Source organism: Triturus cristatus, chromosome 1_2 (assembly GCF_964204655.1).
Source record: "Triturus cristatus chromosome 1_2, aTriCri1.1, whole genome shotgun sequence".
In the NCBI taxonomy this organism is placed as follows: domain Eukaryota; kingdom Metazoa; phylum Chordata; class Amphibia; order Caudata; family Salamandridae; genus Triturus; species Triturus cristatus.
This window is the reverse complement of record NC_140580.1, coordinates 260,063,704-260,091,208: the sequence shown is the minus strand read 5'-3', so window position 1 is coordinate 260,091,208 and position 27,505 is coordinate 260,063,704. Positions and strand designations below refer to the sequence as shown.

The window sequence follows — 27,505 nt, the reverse complement described above, 5'->3', positions numbered from 1 at the left end:
CGTGCGATGATGAAGAAATAAAGCGGTCTGCCTTTAGGGTAGAAAGAGGGGAACAACAACACGCCTTGAATTGTATATATATTTCTAGTGCCTGTATCTTATAAGGCATTCATGCTTTGGAGTATACAAAGCAAGCAATGGTGTTCATCCATTAACTGTTTGGATACCAGTCCTTGCAATGGGTAAGGTGTAGCATTTCATGGCAGCATCTGTTGGAAAGGCTCTCCAATACAAACCCAGCCACCTCATGACAAGGCCACAGAACTAGCTTTTCATTATTCTTTAACATAATCATTTAAGTTTATTTTGTTTAGATATTGAGATATCAATTACATAACAAGTCAAAACTTAAAATTCAATCTAAGCTAAAATACAATGCTTCATCAGGGTTGTCCTATCAAAAAATAGATTTTCTAATTATTTTGTCTAACTAATTAAAACATCTATTTTGTCAAATGCAGAGAACAAGATCATGATCATAAAGAAATCACAAAAATAGACTGGTATCGAAACACCTAATTAATATCCAACAAGGATAAATGTGCACCATTTAATAAATCCCGTCGAACTGGTCTTCAAAGTTAATTAACAGGTGGCATTCAGGGCTGTGCATCCTACTAAAATAGCATCTTTAAAGAGTCTTTATAAAGTCCAATCAACTGAAATAAATTGATAAGTGAAGTGCTAGTCTGGGGGAAAAACAGTATTTTGGCAAAAATATGGTGTCTGTTCTACAGAAGGGGCGTTGGTAAATGTGAATATACCATATTTAGAACGAGTGCGCGCTGCTGGCTGATAATGATAAAGCCCTATGTCTCCATAACATATGATACCCTTTACAAGCTCTGGATTTTTACCCAGCCACAACATGCTTATTTGAATTTTAATGTCAAAAGTTAATAATGGCAAACTAGTCCATCCAGTGATTTTATCTAATAAATTAGCAATAAATCAATCAGTGTCATGAGTAGCATGGCGCCATCTTGCTTCTGGGTCCTTTTATTCCACTGCGTCTTAGAGGGAGTGAGAACCTATTCAGAGACTTGGATATGGAACCTGTTTCCCTAAAGTCGATTATACCTAGAGCCTGATTCTGATGCGGTTAGGAAGGCCTCCTAACAGCATTTGCTCCATCCAAATCAGATCGGGAACGTGTCTTTCCAACTGATTCGGAAAGGTTTCCGACTGACCGAGTATTATACGAGTTAGGCGTTAGGAATATCCCAATCCAACCCCGACTGCATTTGGAATGACCGAGCCATACGGAGCAGAATCGTAAGTCTCTATGGGCCGCACTTCCAAAGGACTGAGTACAATGCTGGATTTGGACCACCTTTCCGAATCATGCCGTCTGACTAGGATCGGAAGTCGGAATCGGACTTTGGGGACCCATAGTGGTCTTCCCCCCTGCACCTGGAGCCTTCCCAAATGGGCCCGTGGGGGTACCCATGGGTCCCCCTTACCAGCCATGCACAGTCTGGCAGGCACCAGGGGGTCCACAGCCACCCCTTTCTTCAATGGGAGCCTACGCATTTGGGCTGAACAAAGGGTCCCATTGAAGTCAATGGGAGTCCAACCAAATCGAATCTGGAAGCATCCGGATGCATCGTACTGGGTTGGTTGGACTCATCCAATCGGAAACAATTTCCAAGCACATTCAGCCAGGAAGCTTTCCAAACCGCATCAGAATCGGGCCCCTAGTGTATTAATATCGCCCTGGTTTAGATTTCATCAACCACATTCAATGAAAACATTAGGACAAGTAAGACAAACAGTTTGTATTACTTTTTGTAATGTTTTCATTAAATGTGGTTGATGAAACATAAACAAGGAACCTAGATACACTGTATAATTGACTGATAAGTATCTATGCATGAATCCTACTGGACAAATGTCAGAAGTCAAGACTATATGCCTCTTGTAATTCTTCTGATGAATCACTTGCGTAGTAATCCACACAGGCAATGCAGCACATCTTTTTCAAAGCTTTCCTGGAGACCCCAATGTCTACTGAGTCAAGTGGGACTTGCCTGAAACACAACAAAAGAATTGAAATATTTCATTAGTGACCCATCACAGCCTCCTAGATACATCGCCAATTCATGCGAAAAGTGTGTTCTAAAATATACTGTTAGAGAAGGAGACAGACAGGCGGCCTATTCCAGAGCTGTATGCCCTCCTCCAGCCTTCCCCCCCCCCCCAACACAAGACAAACCGCCTTCTCAAAACCGTTGGGAGGCTGAGATCGGCAGCTCACTCTTGGAGAAGGAAAGGCACGACATATATCGCCGCACACCACATACAACATTGCAAGCACAGAAACTATGGTTAAAATGACTTCATACTGGTATTTAACCCCGAGCGCCTACATAAAGGGAACCCGTCCCGCAGTGACAGCTGCTAGCGGCAGTGTGGGGCCAAAGGCACGCTGTGCCATATTCTTTGGGAATGCCCAAAACTAACCACATTTTGGACCTCAGTCGTGGATGATATTGACGCCCATTTCTTCACACAGCTCCCTCGATTTCCTTCTTATATTCTGTTAGGACTTCCAAATCCTCAGACATTCCCGCTGGCTTCCCTCAGTGGTCGTCAGATCAGCATTGCATTGGGGGCAGCTCATAAGACTATATTGGCACTCTGGGGTACTGTTGTCATTCCTACACATAACATGTGGCTCAAGCATCTTTGGGATATCCTGGGGATGGAAAAATTAACCCTTTCGCTAACATCCAGGGACGATACCTTTAGGATTATCTGGCAACCCCTCATTGAGCTGCTGACCAAAGACTTCAGGGAACTCACATGCCCCCATTATCTCCGGCTTCTACGTCTGGCTGAACCCGACACAGCACATACCACAGTTTAACTACTCTTCGCACTTTATACTCCCAGTTAGATCTGTCCATTCGCACTAGGTACTTGGGTGAGTGGGTGGGTGAGGGTGGGGGGTAGTTTTGGGGTCTCAGGGTTTGTTTTCACTTGTTCGTATATTGTTCTTGTTATGGGGGAACATTTCTAAACTCAAAATTGTGTTGTATCGTGCTATTTCAGGAGTCTTACTCTCGTTTTTCATATTTACTCCTCGTGCTTCTACTATGCATTTTTTTCAAGAAAACTAATTTAAACCTAAAAAATACTGTTCAGCAATGGATTATTTCAAATTTTTCCCATGGAAGTACTTCCTCGAACCTTCTTAAAGGAGATAGGGCTCACTTAAGTTCCAACAAGGGATTTACGCCCCACCATTTTCAAAATTCATCAACTGCCACTGGAAAACAGACTGCACACAAAGTGAACTGACTGTAGTAAGAAAGCACTTAAAAAGTGAATGTTGTGCAACACAAAAACATGCTAGATAATTCTTATTTGTTGACAATTTCATCCTATTAGCGTCTTTTCGACTCTCAGTCTTTTTTCACTCATTCACCTCCACAAAACACACTTAAGTGCTAAAATTATAGGCATGCTACCTGGGTGATTCTTTACTAATGTTTCCATCAAGGCGTCCTGAGTAACAACAATATGATCAGCATTCATGTCCGATATAGTGCAGCAAATTACTTCTGTCAAGGGAATGAACTGAGACTGAGGAACTGGACTCATATTAACTGGAGACGCATCCCCTAAAATAAAAACAAAAATAACATTAACAAATATTAGAACCCCTGAAACGTATAAGTACCTTAAAAGAATTCAGTGCTCTTTAAATTCACTTTGATTTTTAAAATAAACAAGCATTGGAAAAATCAATAGTTCTCACCTTTGGGATGTATTTGCTTTGCCAATGGTTTTTAGTGATGCTGTACACTAACGTTTCTCAAACTGTGGGTTGTGGAAGGACTGGTCTATATGTAAGCAATATTTAAAATGATTAGCCCATTTTGAGCAATAGTGCTGAACAATGTCCCAAAGTCTAGTTTTGAAACAAACCCTTGCAAGAATTCCTAAGCAAGACTCCAGGTGGACCTTCCAGTATTTATTTATATATACATATACATATCAATTACTCAGTAGAGGCAAACAAAGAATATAGTAGAGAATCAAGTAAACCGCAATATCGGACTCACTGTATGGTTGTGACAAGTAGTATTTTGTTTGTTTACTAAGGGAGTATTTCACAATGCATTATAAAAATAGATGGCGGACTGCGTTTCCGCATGTGATCAAGGGCATCTGAGTGCCCAAAACGCGTCATGCGGCTTATGGAGGAATAAACTGTTTCACCCACCAAGTTTGTCTCTCTTTCCAAGGATTAAGGAAGCAAGAGGGAGTCTTTGTTGATTCACGTTGATTACGGAATACTGGTTGATTCCGTCGACGGACCCCCTCGCCATAAGCAGGAAGCTGCCGGCAACCAATTCACGAAGCAACCCGGAAGGGATCTTTGGCAGCTTCCCCCTAGGGCAGCCGACGGAACCACCGCACGCGAAGACGTCGGAGGCTGGGTCGGAGGGCCCACCGAAATCGATTTTCTGCAGCGGTGAGTGCCTTATCGGGAACTGCATAGGAGGGGAAGTGTGGCATTGTAAACAACTAGCCGGAGGTCTGATTTACAAGACCCGGCATCCAACTATAGCCGAAAATGTCAGCGGATGAGGTCCGGGAGCGGGAGGCGGCTGCCGATGAACTTTTCAAAAACTTACCAAATATCCCCACAACGGCAATAAGCACGCAGACAAGTACCAACAATGGCGGCAACAACTCTAACGCCAAGGAGCTTTTCACAAATTAGAGGAATGCAAAAGGGCTGAAGTTACGAAGTGGTGGGAAAACAAGTCCCCAATTAAATATGAGGAAGCAGGGCGGGTGCCGAGAGGACTGAGGATTCTTTTAGCACCCAGCTTTGAAAATCCAAATCCTGGCATGCTGAAAGAATGGGGGCAAAGCAACTTGGATGCCTCCATGAACCTTGTTCGAATTTTAATCAAATATGCTGAGTCAGATTGATTGGAGCTCGTGAAACAAATTGAAAAAATCAATGATGAGTTAAAACTACTAGAACCCAACGACTATATAGCCAAAACAAGACAAGAGATCCAAGGGCGCCTTAAGAAACAAGAGGATAAAATCAAAACACGCAAGGTTTATAAATTCGACCGCGACTTAGCTGATTACGAACAAGGCAGGATATATACATTTGCCCGGAAATACGCCAGTGCTAGAAAGCTGAAACATAATGTAGAATCAGCAAAAGACACGAATACTACATGGCCACAAGATGCAGGCCCATCCAAAGACTCACTATCAGTATCCGATGTAGCCTCCTTAAGCAGTGACATCGGCTCTGAAGATAGCGACAGTAACGTAGTGAATGCAGACTGAGCCTAGGGGAGGAGGTGGATTTTTTAGTGACAGACCGGCGCAACACACTAATACCTCGGAAACAAGGTCAATCAACAGAAAAAAACGGAACATTAAAAGAAGAGAGCGGCGCAAAAAAACAAAAAGTAAAATCAAAAAGAAATTATTGGCACAAATACAATACCTTGATGATAAAACTATTGTTAATTTATCAACAATAGTACTAACACCGGCAGAGAAAAGAGTGCTCAACCTGGGGCTGTCCTATTGTCCACCCAATGATTTTAATTATGTGCAAACCAGGGTAGATATATTCAGCTATATCCGGAAACTAAAACTAAAAAGTTTTTCACCATACAAAATGGCCTGAAAGAATATCAACAAGACAAACAAATTAACCCCGGAAACACAACTGGGCTACAAGTCACAGACATTCCGTTACTACGAATCACCCATGAACTAAAAACAGGAATAGAATTGCATATGGATGAGGTGACAGTGCAAGCATCCACACAGGAACAGCTTCTGAGCATGGATATTATACAACAAGGATCTGGGAGTAGCCCCTTTAAACCAAAGTCTACATTCATACCAGCAATGCCCAAAGACACTATAGACATTTTCCACGAAACAGAGACGGAGGAAATCAAACAACTCAACCACCAGATTAATAACAAAAAGCGTAAAAAGAATTACAATGAGTTGAAATATCATGAACTAATGGAGAAACTAAGTAAAAATCATGAATTGGTTATCACCAAAAGTGACAAAGGAGGCAACATTATTATATGGCCCAAGACACAATACATTAGGGAAGCAGAAAGACAATTGAAGGATGAAACCTGTTATGTTAAAACCAACTGGAAGGAGTACAACAAAGCCAAAGACTCCCTCGAAAGAAAATTACACCAGTTCAGAAGAGAAGGGATGATTTCATTGGAGGAATATAAGTTTCTGAGGGTAGAACACCCGGTCATTCCAATAATTTACTTTATTCCTAAAATACACAAAAACACTGTACCGATCCCCGGACGTCCAATAATATCAGCTATCAATAGCATGGGCGAACATCTATCCCAATACATAGATTTTTTTCCTACAGGGATTAGTCAAGGATCTACCCACCTATGTGAGATACACTGGAGTTTTTTTAAACAAAATCAAAATGAAAAATGGGAGAAAGATATGATCCTGGTGACTTTAGACATTGAATCCCTTTACACGTGCATAGAACATGACATCGGACTTCAGGCCCTCAAGTACTTTCTAGATTCCAGACCTATCGAATGCTACAAACACAATACCATGCTAATAGAATGCATACGTTTGTGCCTTAACAATAATTTTTTCCTTTTTAGCACAGATGTGTACAGACAGCTGCGAGGAGTTGCCATGGGATCCTGCTTCTCTCCCAGCTATGCCTGTTTGATGGTAGGCTGGGGGGAGGAGCAGGTTCTCAGAGGCACCCAAGCAGAAATATACAATCAACATGTCAAATACTGGTTCAGATATATTGGCGATGTTTTTGTGGTGTGGGAAGGCAATGAGGAAAGTGCAAGAATGTTTATTAACATCATTAATGACAACTCGATTAATTTAAAATTCACATCCAATATAGATACTAAAAGGACTGAATTTTTGGATGTTGAGGTAAACATTGGTAATGATCAGATTGTCACTACATTACACAGAAAAACAACAGCGGGTAACTCCACCTTCCATGCCTCAAGCAATCACCCCAAACATCTAGTGAGGAGTATTCCCTTTGGAGAACTCCTCAGAAACAAAAGAATCTGTAGCCAAGAGCAAGACCTAGAGAGATGTACACAAGAGGCTATTAAAAGATTTAAACAAAGAGGCTACAGTGACGCAGTCCTCAAAGAAGCACAAGCCAAGGTTAAATTGAGAAGTAGAGAAGGGCTCCTAGAACCACCAACTGACAACAATCAGAAAATAGAACAGGAAAATTCTGCACCCAGGCTGATTATTACATATAATCAACAAGAGAGGAAAATAAAACCTATCCTTAAACGTAATTGGCCCATAATCCTCACGGATGCGGTATTGGCACCATATCTGCCAGACAATCCTATTACATTCAGGAAAGGCATATCAATGACGACACAGTTAGTCAATAATAGCCCAGAGGTTCATCAAAGCAAGATGTGGTTACAGCCAAGACAGGGTTTTTTTAAATGTTCGAGTTGTAGAGCATGTAAATTTGGTGAAAATACTGCTAGCTACATGACTCCATTTGATGCTAAACCCAAAATGATCTATGGCAATTACGGTTGCAAAACTGAATTTGCTGTGTATGTCCTGACATGCACCTGTTGGCTGCGATATGTGGGTAGCACCAAGCTACAGCTGCATGTCAGGATCCTGCAGCACATTCGAGCAATTGTAAACAATGATAACACATATCCGGTTGACAGGCATTTCAAACAAACCCACAACAATGACCTTAAGTGCCTCAGCTATTTTGTAATCAGTTCGGTACCCAAACCACGTAGAGGGGGGAATAGAGAACGTTCCCTGCGTCAATTGGAATCATGTTTCATTTTGGAACTGGACAGCAAACACCCCAAAGGGCTTAATAACACCGAAGACTTGCACAATGTTCTGTAATTTTCTATAATTTGCTATGATGGTTCAAGACAAGAGTAAACAGGATAACAAATAAGGGGTTCGATTAATGTTATCTAGGCTATCTAACCTCAATAGTATTCCCATCACTGAAGATCATCGACCTTTGCTACAATAATTGGCACGAAAAACAGGTGACCAATATTGTAATCTCAGTGCGGAGCGCACAGGCTCCTCAAGTCATGCTGCTATAACGAAAGACTGAAGAAGTAAGATCTATTTGTACACTTTAGATCATATACAAATATATAAGTTCACCGACAGCTGCTATCCCCCCCAATTTCTTTTTATTTTTTTTTATTTTTTTTTGTGAAAAGATTTTATTGTGCATAAAAGGGTTACAAACACGGGCCTACAACCACCAGGGCCGGCCGCTAGTAGTCAAAGTGTTCCAGCATATCAGAAAACCATGGCTAGCCCACAGGGGCTCCGCACTATCACAGTAAGTCAGATTGCACATAAAGGAAATCAGAATACACACTTTTAGTATAAATAACGACAAAAAGAAAAATACAAAGATACAACAAACAAGGCGAAACGACTTATGAAGGGCGGCGAACACCAGCCGGGGGAGTCAACACCCAACCACCCGAGGGCGGTCAATAAAAGAAGACCTGAGAGGGAGGGGGGGGGGGCAACGAGAGAACCAAATCTGTACTCCGAAGTACGAGATCCAATTTTTATTTTTCATTGTTGTTTAACCTGTTTTAATTCATTTTAAGCACGAGCACTTTTTAAATACAATAAGTATGTTCAGTTAGAGATAGTATTTAGCACATAGCACTGTATGGAAATACTCAACCAACAACAAGAGTTAGTCAGCTAGGCTTGATTTGATTAATCTACGTCATTCCATAATAACAGGCATACCAACCAGGTCAAAAATATATACATGTACCTCTACATATATACATATATTTGAGGTCCAGCATTCATGCACAGATATGAGTAATGATCTACACAAACATTCACTAACTCCAATTTTGACCGTGGTACTAAGACCTATAATACTACTGAGCCTAAATTATCACCAACAAGGGATAAAATAAATGTTCGGCGCATTTGCACAAAACCTATGTTTACATTCTTTCAAGCATTAATGCAGAAATGGTTGTTACACTTTTTATTATGTGTTTTTATCATTGAAAGATCATGTGTGTATATATATTTTTTTAGCTTAAACAAGATACAACATATGTATTTATTTATTTCTGCTGTTTTTAAGCGAAAATAGCTGTACCTGGAATGATTAGATACAGCATATCCCACAACTACTGTGTAATGAGTAAATGTAAAATGAACATTAGCATATAAGATCAATTACTCAGTAGAGGCAAACAACGAATATAGTAGAGAATCAAGTAAACTGCAATATCTTACTCACTGTATGGTTGTGACAAGTAGTATTTTGTTTATGTTTACTGAGGGTGTATTTCACAATGCATTATAAAAATAGATGGCGGACTGCGTTTCCGCATGTGATCAAGGGCATATGAGTGCCCGAAACGCATCATGCGGCTTATGGAGGAATAAACAGTTTCAGCCACCAAGTTTGGGTCCGTGACTCTCTTTCCATGGATTAAGGAAGCAAGTGGGAGTCTTTGTTGATTCATATACATATACATATATTACCTACTGGCGGTCGCCAGTAGGTAGTTATAGTTAGGACCTATTATCCATAGGAAATCTGCAACATTCTATTTGGGGACGCGCTTCCAGAGAGTGGGAATTTTGAAAAAGACTACCTACTTGTCGTGTGGGAATCAGACCCTGCTAGGGGTCTAGTGTGTGCAGGACCTTTTCCGCCGTGAGGGGAACGGCTTTTTGAACTACATTACCCGGCATCCCAAGCCCCAGAGGCACGCCGGTGACGGCGCACGGCAGCGCCAGCATCAGCTAAAGCGGCTCCTCGCGCCCCGCAGCGCGGGACGCGCGCGGGCAGTGCCCGGGCAAAGCCCGGGCCAAGGGTGGGCTCGTCCTTGCCCGTCACTGACAGGAACTGGCTGGGCAGGGCCACCCCCCCAACGACGTACTGCTGCCTAGGAACACAAGGTACTGACGTGCTCATTGCTTGTGGGATAGCGCTAGGTGTGCACTTCCTGTGCTGTTTTGGCGTTAGGGTCTTTTCTTGCTAATTTATTAGGTTCTGTGCAGTCTACTTCCCACGTGCTGACACTCGGCGGGAGCTTTTGGTGTAGTATTGTGTCTGCCGTGAGGGGAATGGCTCCTCAATAATTTGTTTTCCAAAAGCCATAAGGTCAGGGCGCTTGGCAATAGCGCCATCAGCCAGCGCCAGGGAGAGGATACAAGTGCATCGGGTCACCCGTTAAGGCCAAGGGCGGGCCCGTCTTAGACTGGTAAAGGCCGGGACGGGCCATCCCTCCTCTGTTCAAGTTGGAGCTTGTTTGATTCATAAGCACACTGTATCTAAACTTATCTAATTGATTTGCCGCCTTTACTATGCCCCCCAAAGTCGTTGGAGGTGGAGGGGCCAACGCTCATCTCACAGGAACTATGGACGAGTTTATTACTAAGGTAAACTGTGTCATTGACCAAGAGATTACGCTGTTGGAACGCAGAGTTTCACAGGACCTTGCGGTGGCAAGGAGGTCCTCAATGGGTCATATTGCTAATGTGCAGTCCCCTGTCTATCAAGCCCCTAACGATGATGCTGCTGCATGTTTACGACTAGATTTTCCGACCACAGATTTAACACCCAGTGGAACAACTGCTGTATCTTTGGGAGATCAGTCCATGGTATCAGACTCTTTGTTGATATCTCCTTGTTTGCTAGCGTTTGCTTCCAGCCTAGTGCCAGAGCCTAGCACTATGCAATTGCGAGAGAGGAACCCTGGCGCTATTTCTAAAAACAAGCAAGGGCCCCCTACTAACAATGGTGGGAAGAGTAAGACTAGCAGAAAGAAATAGAAAGCTGTGGGCCATATTAGAAATTCTGGAATGCCCCCTCCTTTACAGAAGCAGCCCGCTATGGTTGCCATAGCAAACAAAGTAGCACCTTTAGACCATCTATCATCCACCAGAATGGTACATCAGGTTGCAAGTGGGGGGATTAGTGAAGATGACAAGGCTGAGGGAATGGCCCCTGAGATGTTCAATATTTATGACACAATTAGGCTTCTCCTTCGTCCTATGGAGGATAGAATATCCAAGATTGAGCAACATCTATCAAGGATTGAGCAAGGTCTCGGGGGAATTGCTGATTTTTTAAAGTACGTTCCCCACCCTAGGGCTTCTAAATCACTGGATACTGCCAGAGCAGAAAACGCCCAGGTTTTTTTAAAAGATCCCCCAGCACTGCCTACAGATCATCAGGCCCCAACCGAAGTTAATAAGGGTATTGTCGCGCCTCCTGCCATTAAACCTTCCCAGCATAACATATCCCAGCCTAAGGAGGACGGGAGGACCACTCCTCCCCAGATTCTCAGGGGGGAAAATATTCAAAATTTGCCTCCGGAGGTTTCTCCTTTTGTGGTAATCTTAACAGGGGTCCCCGAACTGGGCAAGCATGAAGTCGAATCTCCTACAACTCTAAAGAATAGGGTTGTGCATTGGCTCAACAAAAATAGACCATTGCCAATGCACACAGTGTGCAAGATACTCATGGTTAGGAGGGTCCCATGGGTAGGCCACTTGGCTAAAAACATAAGGGGGGACTGCGTTTTAATCCACTTTAATGACCCCAAAATAGTTGAGTATATCTGCAACTGGAGACACTCTAGTTTAGGAACATCTATTTGTTCTCTTCCTCTGACCTATTCCTATCCCCCTGGTCACTTTACTCCATTAATGGATGGGTGGACATTGGTACAGCGGAATGGGAGGGGATTACCGCAAGGGGGCTGGCTTAGACCCATACCACCTCTAGATTCTATCTCCACCCAAAATCGATTTAGCAGTTTGGAGGCCGTTGACTGACTCCAGGGTAGAGGGGCAGCATCAATTAGTCCTTTGCCCCCCTAGGTTGCTGTATCTCTGGTTCTTCAACACCATTAAATACTTCGGGTTTAGAACTATCCACCCCCGTCTTATCAACACAGAGGGTTATTAATAACACTGATCTATATTTGGATCATTCCCCAAGTGTTCCAATTCCCCGTTATGGTTCTCCTAGCCACCTTAAGCTTGCTTCGTGGAATGTGGCAGGTTTGCGCAGCAAGCTTTCTCTCCCGGATTGGAATGCTTTTATTGACGGGTATGATCTGTGTTTGTTCCAGGAAACCTGGAGCCTTGAGCCGCTGTACATGCCGGGATTCTCCTGTTTTTTTGTACCTGCCATCTCGGTAGGCCGAGGCCGTCCATCTGGTGGACTCATGGTATGGGTTAGGGTAGAACTTAATCTTAAGATTACCCATCACACGTGCCCCACATTAGATGTAATGAGACTATCCCTCAAGTGTACCAAGAGCAACTATACCTGGGAACTCTTCAATGTATATGCACGAGGAACCCAAGGAGGCGCAAAATCTCCTACTATCTCGGCTCTTTAAGATTTGCTCCATTGCTGCCCCCCTGACTCCCTTCTTTTGGTTGCTGGCGACTTTAATTGCTCATTCGAGCCCCTTGCAACTGACGACATCCTAGGAATCTATGATGAGGAAGCTAGATGGGGCATTCCTTCATTGTCACTTAAGCCAGTGAAGAGATGGTCACCAGTTGTTATCCAAATAAATGCTCTATCGTTAGAATTTGGGTTAAGAGCTGTTAATGGGCGCTCGATTTCTGATGTAATGGGAGCCAATACCTTCAATAGGGTCCCCTGCCAAAGCAGAATTGATTATATAATGGTTGACAGGAGGGCATGGGAATTTGTTGTAGATATGGCTATTATACCATCAATAAATAGCGATCACAACGTTTTGTCCCTTAAAATGTTGGAAATGTGGCATAGGAAAGAGTTCACTCCCACTTCTGGAACACAAATGCTGACCAAGACAGTCTTACCATCTAACTGTAACAGGTTCCTTAAATGGCCTAAATTTATTTTGAGTGACCTAAAACTAACCGCCCTCGAAGAAATTCTTGTCGATCAGTCTCTTAAGCTTTCTGCAGTTTGCAGGGATAGGGTTGGCCCTGCTGCTGCAGTAAAAGTTTATGTGGAAACTATAGATTCGATCAGCACTTTATTGCTTGATCACAGCAAAAAGCGTCAGACGAGTGCCAAGCCAGCACAGAAGTGGTTTAATAGGAACTGCAGATCGAAAAAAGACAGCCTGGTTCTTGCCATTAAATCTAACAATCCGGACGATGTTCGGTTGGCAAGACTACATTATAGGCAGGCCCTTGCAGCTGCAAAGAAGGAATGGGAAGAGCTGCGTTGGGATAGTCTAAAAACTGCGTGCCACTCAAAGAACGCCAAGCTCTTCTGGTCTATAGTGAGAAGATCTAATAGCTGCGAATCGGACCAAATCCCCAACCACATAACGGATAGGGAATGGTTTGAGCACTTCAGGAAATTATATGTAGGGGATGAGCATATGGGTGATCCATGGCCCCGAGCTGGGATCACAGCTATTGATCCTGATCAGACCCCATTTATCAGGATAGAGAAAAGGGAGGTCGTAGCAGCCATTAATAAGATTGTATCGAGAGGAGCCAAGATGGCGACCGGGACGGCAGCGTAGACTCCCGGCTCCGTGAACCTCCGCATCCCGCACGGATATCCTGCACGAGATCCTCAACCTGTGCTACGCGGTCGTGTTTCTGAAGGAGAGGGGCACCCGACTGTGTGACTCCGAGGTTTCTGGCTGCGGTACCGCCGGAGAAATGTGCATTTGAACTTTGCGGCCTGTGCGGCCCCGGAGCCGGGACCTCGAGTGGACGCCGTGGCCGGGTGGCAGTTCAACAACAGCGGTCAGTTGTGACTGGGTGGAGTCGATCCACCGGAGCGGTGCCAAACTCGGCCTACATTTCGTCGTGGTCGTTTCTATTGTCAAGCGTAGCGGACCGGGTGCATGCCCGGGGGTGCAATTCTCAGATCCTCCGGTGGTTGCCCCTGCCTTTGATGGTGAGCTGCCCGGCCACCGCCCGTATCCTGCCTGGATCATTGCGGGCCGCCACCGGATTTTTACGGGAGCTGGTCCGTAGTGGGGACGACTGTTGCCCGTGACCACGCAACGGATAACTTTTTGCCTGCCCCCGGAACACGGTCACCAGCGACGTGGATATCGAGACGCTTGTCCCAGGGTCCCGGCCCCGGTGAGGGTCGGGCATACTTGGCGGCCATCTTGTTGCGATGAAGCCTACCATCCTGTCCGCTGGGTCGCAGCGGGCTTGTGAGAGTGCGACTTTCGGGAGAGTGGCGGCGCGATCCCAGAGAGCTGTGCTGGGGTACGGCGACCTCCTCGAGGCCCTTGGTGCTCTTCACTCCTCCTTGATTCATGGTGTCGGGGTCTTGGGGAGTAAGCTCAACGGTGTGGCGTCGGGGCAATGGCGACCCGCCTGTCCGCACGTACACAGGGACTACTCACACTGCGCACAGGAGGACACTTTGGCGGCCACCCCTGAGGTTAGTGCACAGCTGGACACTCCGGCCAGTCTGCTACAGTGTGTTCGTCCAGTCGAGGGCCTGATCTGTCCCGGAGGCATTGGCCCTGAATGGGATGTGGTAGCCTCGTCCCGTATGTGCCCTCCTGCGACCCAAGGACAGCTCCAGCAACTATTGTCTGCTTTGGCTGCTTCTGCCTTCCTGGACCTTGAGTGCAGTGCATATCCTGGGGCAGCACTGGGAAGCCTGTTTCTCCACGCTGCGGACTGTGTTGATGCTCAGAGACTTCTATCCCACCTGTGTGCGTCGCTTCTCGGACGTTATTGGACAATCCTCTACCTTGGAACATCGGATATGGTGCTGGGTCGAGGGGTAGGCATGGACAGAATTCCAAAGAGTGGTCAGGGATAAGGCTGATCCTTCAGGGGTGGTCATCTAGTGGACGGGCGGGCTCAGGGGTTGCGTGCTCTCCTGGCATAGCTAACAGCATAATAGGTGCATAATGCTCCCCATCTTTCTTTGAGAAGATCGATTTTGTGCTGTTTATTGTTCACTTTGGGGGAAACTTACCGTGCGGGAGGGAGAAGCCGGGGGTAGTTTTTGAAGGCCCTCCTCCAGTTTATTAATACTTTCTCTACCCCCCCGTCTGGTGGGGTTCTTTTCCTACTTCTTTTTCCCTATTCTCCTATATTTCGGGTCTGGTTCCAGGGCGACAGGCACACTGCTGGGGGGGGGGCCGTACTCATCTGCAGAGGTGCAGGGTGGGGGGTTGGGGGAGGGGAACCTTTAGTCTTTTCTCTCTTTTTCCATGGCCTCCTTTTTCTTCTCTGATTCTTTTTGTTTTCCTTTTTCTGGGATCAGTGTGATACACTTCCTTTGCTATGATTCGTTGCCGCTCCATGTGTACCACAATTTCCGGGGTGCTCCCCGGGAGTTCTGGCGGGGGACTGCAGGCGCCACTGCTTATGATATTCTTCCCCATCCTGACGCTCTTGTGTTTGCGCCATTGACCTAACAGATTGCTGTAAATCGTTTCTGACTGTTACCCTGCATACCTGTAATTGCTGTTTGAAAATTGTCTGGCACCTGATCCTTCTGCCTTGTTTCATTATAAAATGAAAACCTTTTTCTCCTGGTGCCCTACCTACGCTGTTCACAGTATTAGCATTACGATTCTCCTCCCCGAAGTGCTGCCTGTGTTTACATTTGCCTGTTTTTGCTTTGATTGCTTAGCGGCCGGCCCCGGGGGGTTGTAGGCCCGTACCTGTTCTTGATTGAACTGTCAATAAAGGTTTTCAAAAAAAAAAAAAAAATAAGATTGTATCTGCCAAGGCCCCGGGACCAGATGGTATCCCGGGTGATTTATTTAAAGCCAATGTCCAGGGAAGGGCCTCTTACTTTGAGATTTTTATTAATGCCTTGCTGGAGGGCTCGCCGGTACCGAATTCTTGGAAGGGAGCCGAGGTAATCCCTATTTACAAGAGGGGTCCAAGGGGGGACCCAGCCAACTATCGCCCAATTAGTCTTATTGACACTGGACAAAAGTTGGCTGGTAGGGTCCTCCTGGAGAGGATCCTCTCATGGGCGGATGATAATGATATAATTTCTCAGTTTCAGGCGGGTTTCAGGACCTGTACAAGAACGATCGACCAGGCATTTAGGCTGGTGCTCCTATACTGGAAGGTGGTCACCATTGGCAAGGGCGGCCTCTACTTGGCTTTTATTGACCTAAAGACCGCCTTTGACCTGGTCCCTCGTGACCGCTTATGGTTGACCCTGGAGGAGATGGGGATTCCTCCATATATTCTGAATCTCCCGATTCGGATGCATGAAGGCAATTACGCTCGCATTAGATGGGGGTCTCAGGGGCAAAAAACTCATAAAATCCCGGTGAATAGAGGGGTTCGCCAAGGTTGTGTATTGGCCCCTACACTTTTCACACTTTTTGTGAATGGTGTTGTTTCTTTCCTGCTTGAAGTTGATGCTGATGTCCCTGTTCTGGCGGGGGATAAAGTCCCTGCATTACTTTTTGCGGATGATATACTTTTAATATCGAAAACACCAGCAGGATTACAGAAGCTACTAGATCGCTTCTCTTTGTTTTGCAAGTTGAGGGGCCTTGTCATTAACACTGCCAAAACCAAACTCCTTTATTTCAACCCGAGTAGATCATCTAGATCCACCCTGACTCTTGATGGGAAGCCATTGGAGCGTGTCAAGGAGTTCGATTACCTGGGGATTAGAATCTCCGATAAACTCAAATGGCAGCCTCACATTGATAAAATGGTGCTAAACCATAGGCGGGTAGTAGGAGCCCTAGGGAGGGAATTTCGTGCCTCCACTACTAAACCCATTGCTCCAGCCTTGGAAATATACACTGCCAAAGCTGTAGGCTGTGCCCTTTACGGTGCAGAATTATGGGGTTTTGGCTGTGTATATGCACTTGTTACTGGAGAAAACAAGTTTTTTAGGGAGCTTGTATCGCTTCCAAGGGGCACTCCAACCAAGCCACTATTGAGTGACTTGGGCCGGCGATCTATCAAAGACCTAGTCACTCTGCGTCCTCTCCTATATTGGGCGCGGCTATGGCGTACCCCTGAGCTTATGCTGATGGCCTAAGAGAGGTCATGAACCTTCATGGAGCCCACAAAATAGGCTGGCTTGCTAACATAAAGAAGCTTCTGGTGGCAATAGGCCTCGCAACTGCTTGGGACTCTGGGACACCGTTATCAAAGGAAGTAACCAATTAGAGGAGCGTTGAGGGGTCGGGCGGTGGCACACTTGGGTGGCTGGCGGTACTGTGTTGGGCAAGTCGGAGGCGTAGCATTACAGACTTGAGTGCCTTACCATGTATTCTGTCATTAAGTCATGCCGGAGGGGGGTGGGGGTTGAGGGTGGAGGGTGGGGGGAGGGATGTAACGTGGGGTTGCTGTTTTACTTTAGTTTAGTTGATTCAATTGCACGGCAGAATCTCCTGAGTGGAGACTCCGAGACCTACGGGAATATGAGCTGCCTACATATGGACACTGCATGGCGGACTTTCACGGATTACCCCACAAGGTTTGCTGGGGAAGCACTGAATTACTTAGTATATTGTGGAGTCATAGTAAGGATGTTGGTGCAAAGGGACTTGTATGTAGGTATGTTCCGGGTAAGCGTGGGAAGTTGATTGCACTGTATTTGAGTGAGTTTCATGTCAATAAACATATTTTTAAAAAAAAATAAAAATCAAAGGAAGTAACCAAGAGAGCCTTTTGGGCATGGGTCTATCTCCAGGAGCAGAGGGATCCAAACCCAGGCAGACTGAGGCATTTCGCCAGCACAAGGCTATGCCCCGCCTGGAACCTTACCTAGATTTTATCACGAAGCCTAGGGATAGATCACTTTTTGTTCAGTTTAGATTTGGGACCCTTCCCCTTCGTGATCGTACTAGCAGGTGGAATCCCCCGCACCAGACTACCGCCGACTGCCCAAATTGTCCAGGCGTTACTGAGAACATCTCCCATTTTTTTTTTGCATGCCCAGCTTATTCAAAACCCAGACTGAAATGGCTCAAACCTGTGTGCCTGCAGCTTGGAACGAGGGACTACTCTGTAGCACTTAGAATTCTCAAGACTGACGCTAATACTACTATAGCATGCGGGGTGGCTAAATTCCTAGGTTGGGCATGGTTGATTAGGCAGAAGGCTACTTGATTAATTCAAATCTTTTATAAACACTCACAAAGCTGCCTAAGTTTAATATATTTTTTAAATATTTATTGGATTTAAAAGTTTCTCTTACGACTTGTTTTTAAATGTATTATTATGAATTGTGTTTTTATGTGTAATTGTGCTTTTATGATATTACATGTCGAAATAAAGCTTTGTTGATTGATTGATTTGGAATAACTTTGGCGCCGGTTAACGAATCTTTGCGAAATTTTCAAAACTGGTGGGGCGCTCCGGTCCGCTCCTATCCTGAAAGTCTCGGGGTGATTTGTCAAGCGGGGGCTGAGAAAAAAGGGGGGTCCCAAAATGTGTTTTCCCCATGCAATTTTCCATAGGAACCTTTAAATCGCAGCTAGAGCCCTAACTGCTGAACGGAATTACACCAAATTTGACAAAAAGGTAGCCCTTGGTTCACACTCGTGCCTTTTGGTTAAATGGTGTAAATCCGTTCAATAGTTTCTGAGAAAATCAAAAGTAAAATCAGATATATCTGGGCGGAGCCTAACCACACATCTCATCGTGAGATCTGATTGGCTGTCAGCACTTCATCCAAAAAGTGTTGGCAGCCATCTTGAGACCAATATACATGATAGCACCTCATTAAAAAGCATTGCAGTTAATAGGGTTTAAGACTTTAGTTACATTATAAATCATTTGTTGATGGTACCATACTCATTTTAGGAATTTGGTGTGTTCTAATGTGATTTTACCATGTGAAAAAGCCTTCTGCTGGGATATCATGAATCATGTTTGAGAGAAAACTATTTTCTCATGCTTTTCCCACAGAGGTTTGGAAGATTATCTATAAGCTAAACTGAGAGCATATTTTCTGTAAATTCACATTATCTTTTTCAGTCATGTGAGAATGAAGTCTGACATTCTCAGTAAAACATGTACATCCAACAAGGGCAGAGACTGTCAGTTGATTCCTTTGTGTTCTACTGCAGCTTCCCAGAGTGTTCTAAAGAACAACTAGAGCGCCAACAGCCTTACTTATGACAAACGTATGGCACACCTGAAGCCATCTTGATTGGAATAAAGTGGTAATTCTTAAATTTAATAATTAATTTAATTTAAAAAGGAACAAAATGAGGGGGTTCATTTTGCCATAGAAAGTATGATTAGTGCTACAGAAAGAAAAATCAGGGCACATTTTGAGTGACTTCTCAAATCCTCTTCTATTTCATTAAAAAATTCTGACATGCAGACTGAAACATGCACTTTCAATACCAGCAGCAGACTTCCCTGGTGAGCAGTAGATTTACTACAGTGATCTAATGAGCAACTAGAGTGCTAACATTCTGAATTTATGGCAAATGTGTGACACATCTGAATGCCTTCTTGATGGAATCAAAGTAAAAAACTTAAAGTATTTCCTACTGAGGAGACTGTAGTAAATGAGGAAATTAGGAAACTTCATAACAAATAAGTCTCCCAAGATGGTCACCAGAGACAAAAGAACCCAAATGTAGCACAAATATCACCCAGATGTAGCCCAAGTATAGCCCAATGACAGAATGTCCCAGAGTGTTCTAAAGAACAACTAGAGCGCTAACAGTCTTACTTATGACAAAAGTATGGCACACCTGAAGCCATCTTGATTGGAATAAAGTGGTAACACTTAAAACATTTTAATTTGCAAAAGAACAAAATGAGGGGGTTCATTTTGCCATAGAAATTATGATTAGTGCTGAAGAAAGAAAAATTAGGGCACATTTTGAGTGACTTCTCAAATCCTCTTCTATTTCATTAAAAAATTCTGACATGCAGACTGAAACATGCACTTTGAATACCAGACTTCCCTGGTGAGCAGTAGATTTACTACAGTGATCTAATGAAGAACTAGAGTGCTAACATTCAGAATTTATGGTAAATGTGTGACACCTCTGAATGCCTTCTTGATGAAACCAAAGTAAACAAGCATTGAAAATGCAATAGGTCTCGCCCTCGTTTAAGTTAAAGCAATTCTGTTTGTAATTAGGTGGCTTTTTAGCTTCGCTTGTATTAGTGTTTTTCAAACTTTCATGTACATTACATGCATATGTATGCATATATGTATATGTATGCATGCATTTATATTTGTATTTATATAGATATGCAGAATATATATACGTACACACACACATACATATATAAATGCATATATATGCATATATATATATGTGCATATGTGTGCGTGTAGAGAGAGGTAGAGAAGTAGACAGGTAGAGGTGTAGAGGTAGAGGTGTAGAGGTAGCGAGGTAGAGGTGTAGAGAGGTAGAGAGTAGTAGAGAGAGAGGTAGAGAGTTGAGAGTGAGTAGTAGAGAGAAGTAGAGTAGCAGAGAGTGAGTAGTAGAGAGTGAGTAGCAGAGAGTGAGTAGCAGAGAGTGAGTAGCAGAGAGTGAGTAGCAGAGTGAGTAGCAGAGTGAGTAGCAGAGTGAGTAGCAGAGTGAGTAGCAGAGAGAGAGTAGCAGAGAGAGAGTAATAGAGAGTGAGTAGTAGATAGTAGAGAGAGAGTAGTAGAGAGTGATAGAGTAGTAGAGAGTGAATAGTAGCGAGTAGTAGAGAGTGAGTAGTAGAGAGAGTAGTAGAGAGAGAGTAGTAGAGTAGTAGAGAGTAGTCAGTCAGTGTCAGTCAGTCAGTGTCAGTCAATCAGTCAGTCAGTGTCAGCTAGAGCAGCTCTGCTGACCTGGTTCTCTCCCTCTAAAGCAGATCTGCTGACCTGGGTCTTAGGCTCTAGAGCAGCTCTGCTGACCAGGTTCTCGGTCTCTAGAGCAGCTCTGCTGACCAGGTTCTCGGGCTCTAGAGCAGCTCTGCTGGCCAGGTTCTCGGGCTCTAGAGCAGCTCTGCTGACCTAGTTCTCAGGCTATAAAGCAGCTCTGCTGACCTGGTTCTATGGCTCTAAAGCGGCTCTGCTGACCTAGTCCTATGGCTCTAAAGCAGCTCTGCTGACCTGGTTCTCTGGCTCTAAAGCAGCTCTGCTGACCTGGTTCTCTCCCTCTAAAGCAGCTCTGCTGACCTGGTTCTCTCCCTCTAAAGCAGCTCTGCTGACCTGGTTCTCTCCCTCTAAAGCAGCTCTGCTGACCTGGTTCTCTGGCTATAGAACAGCTCTGCTGACCCGGTTCTATGGCTCTAAAGCAGTTCTGCTGACTGGTTCTCTGGCTCTAGAGCAGCTCTGCTGAACTGGTTCTCTCCCTCTAGAGCAACTCTGCTGAACTGGTTCTCTGGCTCTACAGTAGCTCTGCTGACCTGGTTATCTGGCTCTAGAGCAGCTCTGCTGACCTGGTTCTCTGGCTCTTGAGCAGCTCTGCTGACCTGGTTCTCTGGCTCTACAGCAGCTCTGCTGACCTGGTTCTATGGCTCTTGAGCAGCTCTGCTGACCTGGTTCTCTGGCTCTAGAGCAGCTCTGCTGACCTGGTTCTCTGGCTCTAAAGCAGCTCTGCTGACCTGGTTCTCTGGCTCTAAAGCAGCTCTGCTGACCTGGTTCTCTGCTTCTAAAGCAGCTCTACTGAACTGGTTCTCTGTCTCTAAAGCAGCTCTGCTGACCTGGTTCTCTGTCTCTAAAGCAGCTCTGCTGACCTGGTGCTCTCCCTCTAAAGCAGCTCTGCTGACCTGGTGCTCTCCCTCTAAAGCAGCTCTGCCGACCTGGTTCTCTGGCTCTAAAGCAGCTCTGCCGACCTGGTTCTATGGCTCTAAAGCAGCTCTGCTGACCTGGTTCTAGGGCTCTAGAGAAGCTCTGCTGACCTGGTTCTATGGCTCTAAAGCAGCTCCGCTGACCTGGTTCTATGGCTCTAGAGAAGCTCTGCTGACCTGGCTCTATGGCTCTAGAGAAGCTCTGCTTATCTGGTTCTCTGGCTCTAAAACAGCTCTGCTGACCTGGTTCTCTCCTGCTAAAGAGTTCTGCTGACCTGGTTCTCTGGCTCTAGAGCAGTTCTGCTGACCTGGTTCACTGCCTCTAGAGCAGCACTCTCGACCTGGTTCTATGGCTCTAGAGCAGCTCTGCTGACCTGGGTCTCTGGCTCCACAACGGCTCTGCTGACCTGGTTTCTCTGGCTCTACAGCAGCTCTGCTGACCTGGTTTCTCTGGCTCTACAGCAGCTCTGCTGACCTGGTTATCTGCACTCACGATGCACGCACCCGACTTCGCAAAAATATATTTAAAAATAATATACGTTTATTATAAGTACAAATATATTATTTTTATGAGTATCTTGGATAATCTCTTGCCCTAATATGTATATTAAAGGCACATACATATAATTTTGGAACATCATTTTTTTTTGCGGGAGTTGCGCACCCAGCACGCCCCAGCATGTATAGGAAGTCACGCGGGACCTGCCACCGCGCAAGCATCTCGTACCGTAATGCGCATGTGTCACGAATGCGCGGGAGCAGGATTCGCGGACTGGTTGCATACCAATCGCATACATCACGTAATATTAAATGTATATGATGTAACTGAAAAACACGCAGCCGTCGCACACCATACGTGGATCCTTCACAACTTTTCGAAAATGGCGGTTACAATCCACGCACCCAAATTTGAGTGAGCGACTCCGAAAAAAGATTGGATTTTTTTTTAAAGCAAATATAAATATATTAAAATAAAAAATGAAAACCAAAAAAAATCAATCATTTCAGTTTGAATGGTTTTTAATTTTTTTTGTGTGCAATTTTCAGAAAAATATATAATGTTATTTAATGAATAAAATATTTATAAATAAACAGTTAAAAAACTGTAGAAAATCAGTACAACAAAATAGGTATAACTACTATCACACTTACTATCACATTTAAAAATTAGCATTTAAAAACCTTTTAAATTCACTGAAAAAAACCATAGGTTTCAGGGACGTTATAGTTAGAAATTAGCATTTAAAAAAGATTTGAAATTCACTCAAAAAACCATAGGTTTCAGAGACGTTCTAGTTAGCTGGCCATTTCACTCGTACAAAACCATAGAAATTCTTTTGTTATAGTTAGTTCTGCTAACTATAACTCGCGCGCCTGCAATGCACTGCTGATGTCACATATTGCATCATTCATGACATGGTCAGTGACATCACTGATGACATCTCATATGACATCACTGATGACATCATCCACGTGACAATCTGATACACCTCATCTTACACTAGTATAACCTTTCATCACTCACTGTAAAATACAGAGTACCATATTTGAAACCATTGACACACCAATACCAGTTACTACATACCCACTCACTGATTCCTAAGTCTACACACACAACTCCCCATTCAACAACATAATCATTTATACATGCAGTCACTAATTAAAAGAACACTGTCAAATGCACTTATACAGATATAAAGACATTGACACATCAGCAGTCATCTTAGTCGGTACTCACTCATGAAAAGAATTAATCACACTTACATTTACTCACTTACACAATTATCCAACGACACCTCATTTATTCAAACACATAGTAACTCATAGTTAATATGTTAATTACCATTACAATTATACACTGATTTATATAGTTACTCTCACAATCACTGACTCTTACACATACTTATTTATATACACCAACTCTCACATACAATGCCTTTTAGTTTTTTTACTTTGTTGAAGATGTACAACTAAAACATATATTTGCTCACCAACACACAAATAAATACACTCAGTCACCCAAACAACTGTTTCCACATGCACTCTTAAACCTATACACCTAGTCAATCCACCATTCACACATCTATGCATAGAGTTACACACACCCCATCCAACCACACACAAACTCAGTGTCCCATACAAATACTTACCCAACTAATCAATAACTAATATACACACTCATGTAGTTAGTGACCAACTGATGCAGCATGTTATACAACAACAGAGACAGTGATGCACACATTCACATAGTTAAGTTACTAATCCATGTTTTGAGTGAGACACTTAATTACTCACTTAAACAGACAGACAGCTACTAAATCCTCCATCTAGACCGTTATATATCCACTCAATCTTCAATACAGATTGGTATATATATAACACATATTTAAATTTCAAACTAAACCGCATTCACTGGATGATGTCATCAGTGATGTCACTGACCATGCCATGAATGATGCAATATGTGACATAATAAGCAGTGCATTGCGGGCGCGCGAGTTATATTTAGCAGAACTAACTATAACGGAGGAATTTCTATGGTTTTGTACAAGTGAAATGGCCAGCTAACTATAACACCCCTGAAACCTATGGTTTTTTTCTGTGAATTTCTAAGGTTTTTTAAATGCTAATTTCTAACTATAACGTCTCTGAAACCTATGGTTTTTTCAGTGAATATATATATATATATATATATATATATATATATATATATATATATATATATATATATATTTTTTTTTATAACAAAGGACGCCGCACTCTGGAACTTGTCTTTTTATATTTTATTCCACAGAGCCTAGTCTGTCACACCGACGCGTTTCGGCCTGGCGGCCTTTCTCACGGTAGGTGGCACTACTTTTTTGCATCTGCTTCATGCATTTCCTGTCGTTACATTTTCCCTAAGACTTATGGGACATGTAGTTTAATTATAACTCAATACAAGTCACCTTGTGACAGTTACTTTCAGAATTATATAAATTAATACCATATATTGATACTTGCATTTCGCAATCAGTGATGTTCAATTGTTTGATCGAAAACGAAAAATGCATTATTTACGAATTAATTGGCAAAAGTTCGAATTCGAAAATTAAAGTAATATATCTATTATACTGTTATTTATCATGAGTGACAACGGACAATTATATGTATAATGTCCTAATTGCATCATTATAAGAGCATTCGAAACGATATTCTCTCCAATGCATTTGGATTTCTATTATGTCGGGTTTAGTACCCAATAGTTGATTAACACAGTACTTCATATTAGTAGGAGTGTATATGTGTAAAAGAGATCTCACTATGTAATTCATGTTTACAGATTATGGTCAACTTTAGGGATTGTCAAAACCCTTTGCACAGTCCAACTTCTTTAGAGTTCTATTATAAATGGACATAAAGTTCTTCATCAGAGTTCATGCCTCTCGGATTCTTAGTCCGTAGTCTGATAATATACTTGGATTCCAACTGCCTCAATTTCTTTTTTTTTTTCTTTTTCTGGTCCCCCATTCTTTCGTTGTATTCAATTGTATCTATGGCAAAGAAACTCATGTTGCGCCAGTTCCCACCTTGGCAGCTTAATAATAGGTGTTTGGCAGTGGCGTATGTTAGATCTTTGTTTTTTACTGACCTTATGTGTTCCAGAATTCTCTTCTTTAACATACAAATTGTGCTCCCTATATATAGCTTGCCACAGTTGCATTGTATCGCATAGACCACAAATTGTGTTGTACATGTGATCTTTTGGTTGATAACAATTAATCTTCCCTCTGGATCTCTTATGTTTTTCTTATTCACGCCAATCTTGCAAGCTTTACAGGTGTTACACTTTTTTAAGCCTTTCTGTTGTTGTTCTAGCCAATTCTGTGTTTTCTCTCTTGATTGAAAATGGCTTTGTACTAGTATGTCTTTGATTGATTGTGCCTTCCTAAAGGTAATTTGTGGTCTGGTACCAATGATTTCAGCCATATCTTGAGCTTGTTGTAATAGAGGCCAGTATTTTTGTACACTTTGACGTATTTTGTGAGCTTCCTTGCTGAATGATAGTATTAACCTAGGGGCCAATTGTTTCGAATCATTGATTGGTAGTTATTTCGTTTTTTTAATCAAGATTTCCGTTCGTGTCATTGTTTGAATCTTCTTCATGCTTTTATTTAGATCTCGTTCTCTGTAGCTTCTTTTCTTTAGTCTGTTCGCACTGTTATTTATTTCTTTTGCGGCCTCTTCATCTTTTGAACAATTTCTTCTCATCCTCATGAATTCTCCAAAAGGAATGCTTCTTATTAGCGGTTGTGGATGGAAACTTTGGGCATGAAGAATGCTATTTGTAGCGGTTTTCTTCCTATACAATGTAGTTTGCATTTGTCCCTGGTCTATATAGACCGTGATGTCCAAGAAATCTATTTTATGGCAGCTTACAGTGCAGGTGAAAGAGAGTCCGATTTAATTCTGATTGAGTGATTCAAAATATTGCATGAACTCTGTCCTGTTACCATTCCAAATTAAAAACAGGTCATCTATGTATCGAGTCCAGAGTATTATCTTATCAAGGGCTGCGCTGTTGTTGGGGCCCCAGGCTATTTCCTTCTCCCACCAACCCATGGTCAGATTCGCATAGTTGGGGGAGAAGGACATGCCCATGGCACAGCCACAAAATTGATGAAAGATTTGATGATCAAAAAGAAAAATGTTGTTATTAAGACACATCTGAGTCATTGTGAGCAACATTGCAGTGTTCTAATTCATTTATATTTCTTTGTTTTAGGAAGTATGCACAAGCATTTAAGCCCACTGAGTGTTCAATGGATGTGTATAGGGAGACCACATCGATTGTAATTAATAGATATGATGGATTCCATGCTATGTTGGAAAGGACTCGTAGGAAATCTCCTGTGTCTTGAATGTATGAGTTGAGATTGCTGACCATGCGTGCGAAGTAGTGATCTATATATGACGAGATGTTTTCATATACAGAATCGCATGAGGACACGATTGATCTACTTGGAGGGTTGATCAGGGTTTTGTGCACTTTCGGCAAGAAATATACTGTAGGAATTGTTGGATTTTCCTTGAAGAGAAATGTGCGTTCTTCAGAATTCAATAACTTGTGTTCATGCCATTCATCCAGATTCTTTCTTACTTCCTCAATCATTTTGTGAATTGGATTAGTAGTTAGCTTGCTGTACTTTGTAGGATCATGTAATTGTCGATGTGCCTCTTTTTTAAAATCCTTTGTATTTTGGATCACGATATTCCCGCCCTTGTCAGCAGGCTTGATTATTATGTTTAAATTGTTTGCCAATGACTGAATCGCTTGATTTTCACAGACTGATATGATTTCTCTTGATTTCATGTTTCTTAATTTCTCCATATTATCAATTTCGTTCATGACGGCTTCTGAAAAAGAATCTATTTTATTTCCTGGATGTAATTGCGGGCAGTATTTTGATCTGTTTTTGGAGACCACTGCTTGTATGTTGTTCCGTATTGATTTGGAGATTTTGAAGGACTTCTATCTCAGTAGATTTATTTTCTTCTAAACCCTTTTATAGGTCAAAAAGATTTTTTAACAATGGTATTTCTTCAATTGTTAATGGTTCATCATTGTCAGGTTTGTCATTTGCCGAGGCTGAAATATCTTGAGATTGATTGATAGGTATTTGTTTATTGGCATGTATTTTAGCCAGTTTGAGTTTGCGTATGTACTTAGACATATCAATTTTGGTAT

The 27,505-nt window shown here is 43.1% G+C and overlaps 1 protein-coding gene across 11 annotated transcripts in view; it reads right to left on the bottom strand.

The window, feature by feature from the left end:
• STOX1 (storkhead box 1) overlaps positions 1 to 27,505 on the bottom strand; it is a 498,526-nt gene that overhangs the window by 132,181 nt on the left and 338,840 nt on the right. For all 11 annotated transcript variants that reach the window (XR_014961076.1, XM_085603567.1, XM_085603565.1 and 8 more), the window contains one exon: positions 3,474 to 3,626. Coding sequence is in view for 10 of the 11 variants with exons in the window: in XM_085603564.1 (XP_085459690.1) it covers positions 3,474 to 3,626 (153 nt within the window). In the remaining variant the exon portion in view is untranslated. The remainder of the gene's footprint in view (positions 1 to 3,473; positions 3,627 to 27,505) is intronic.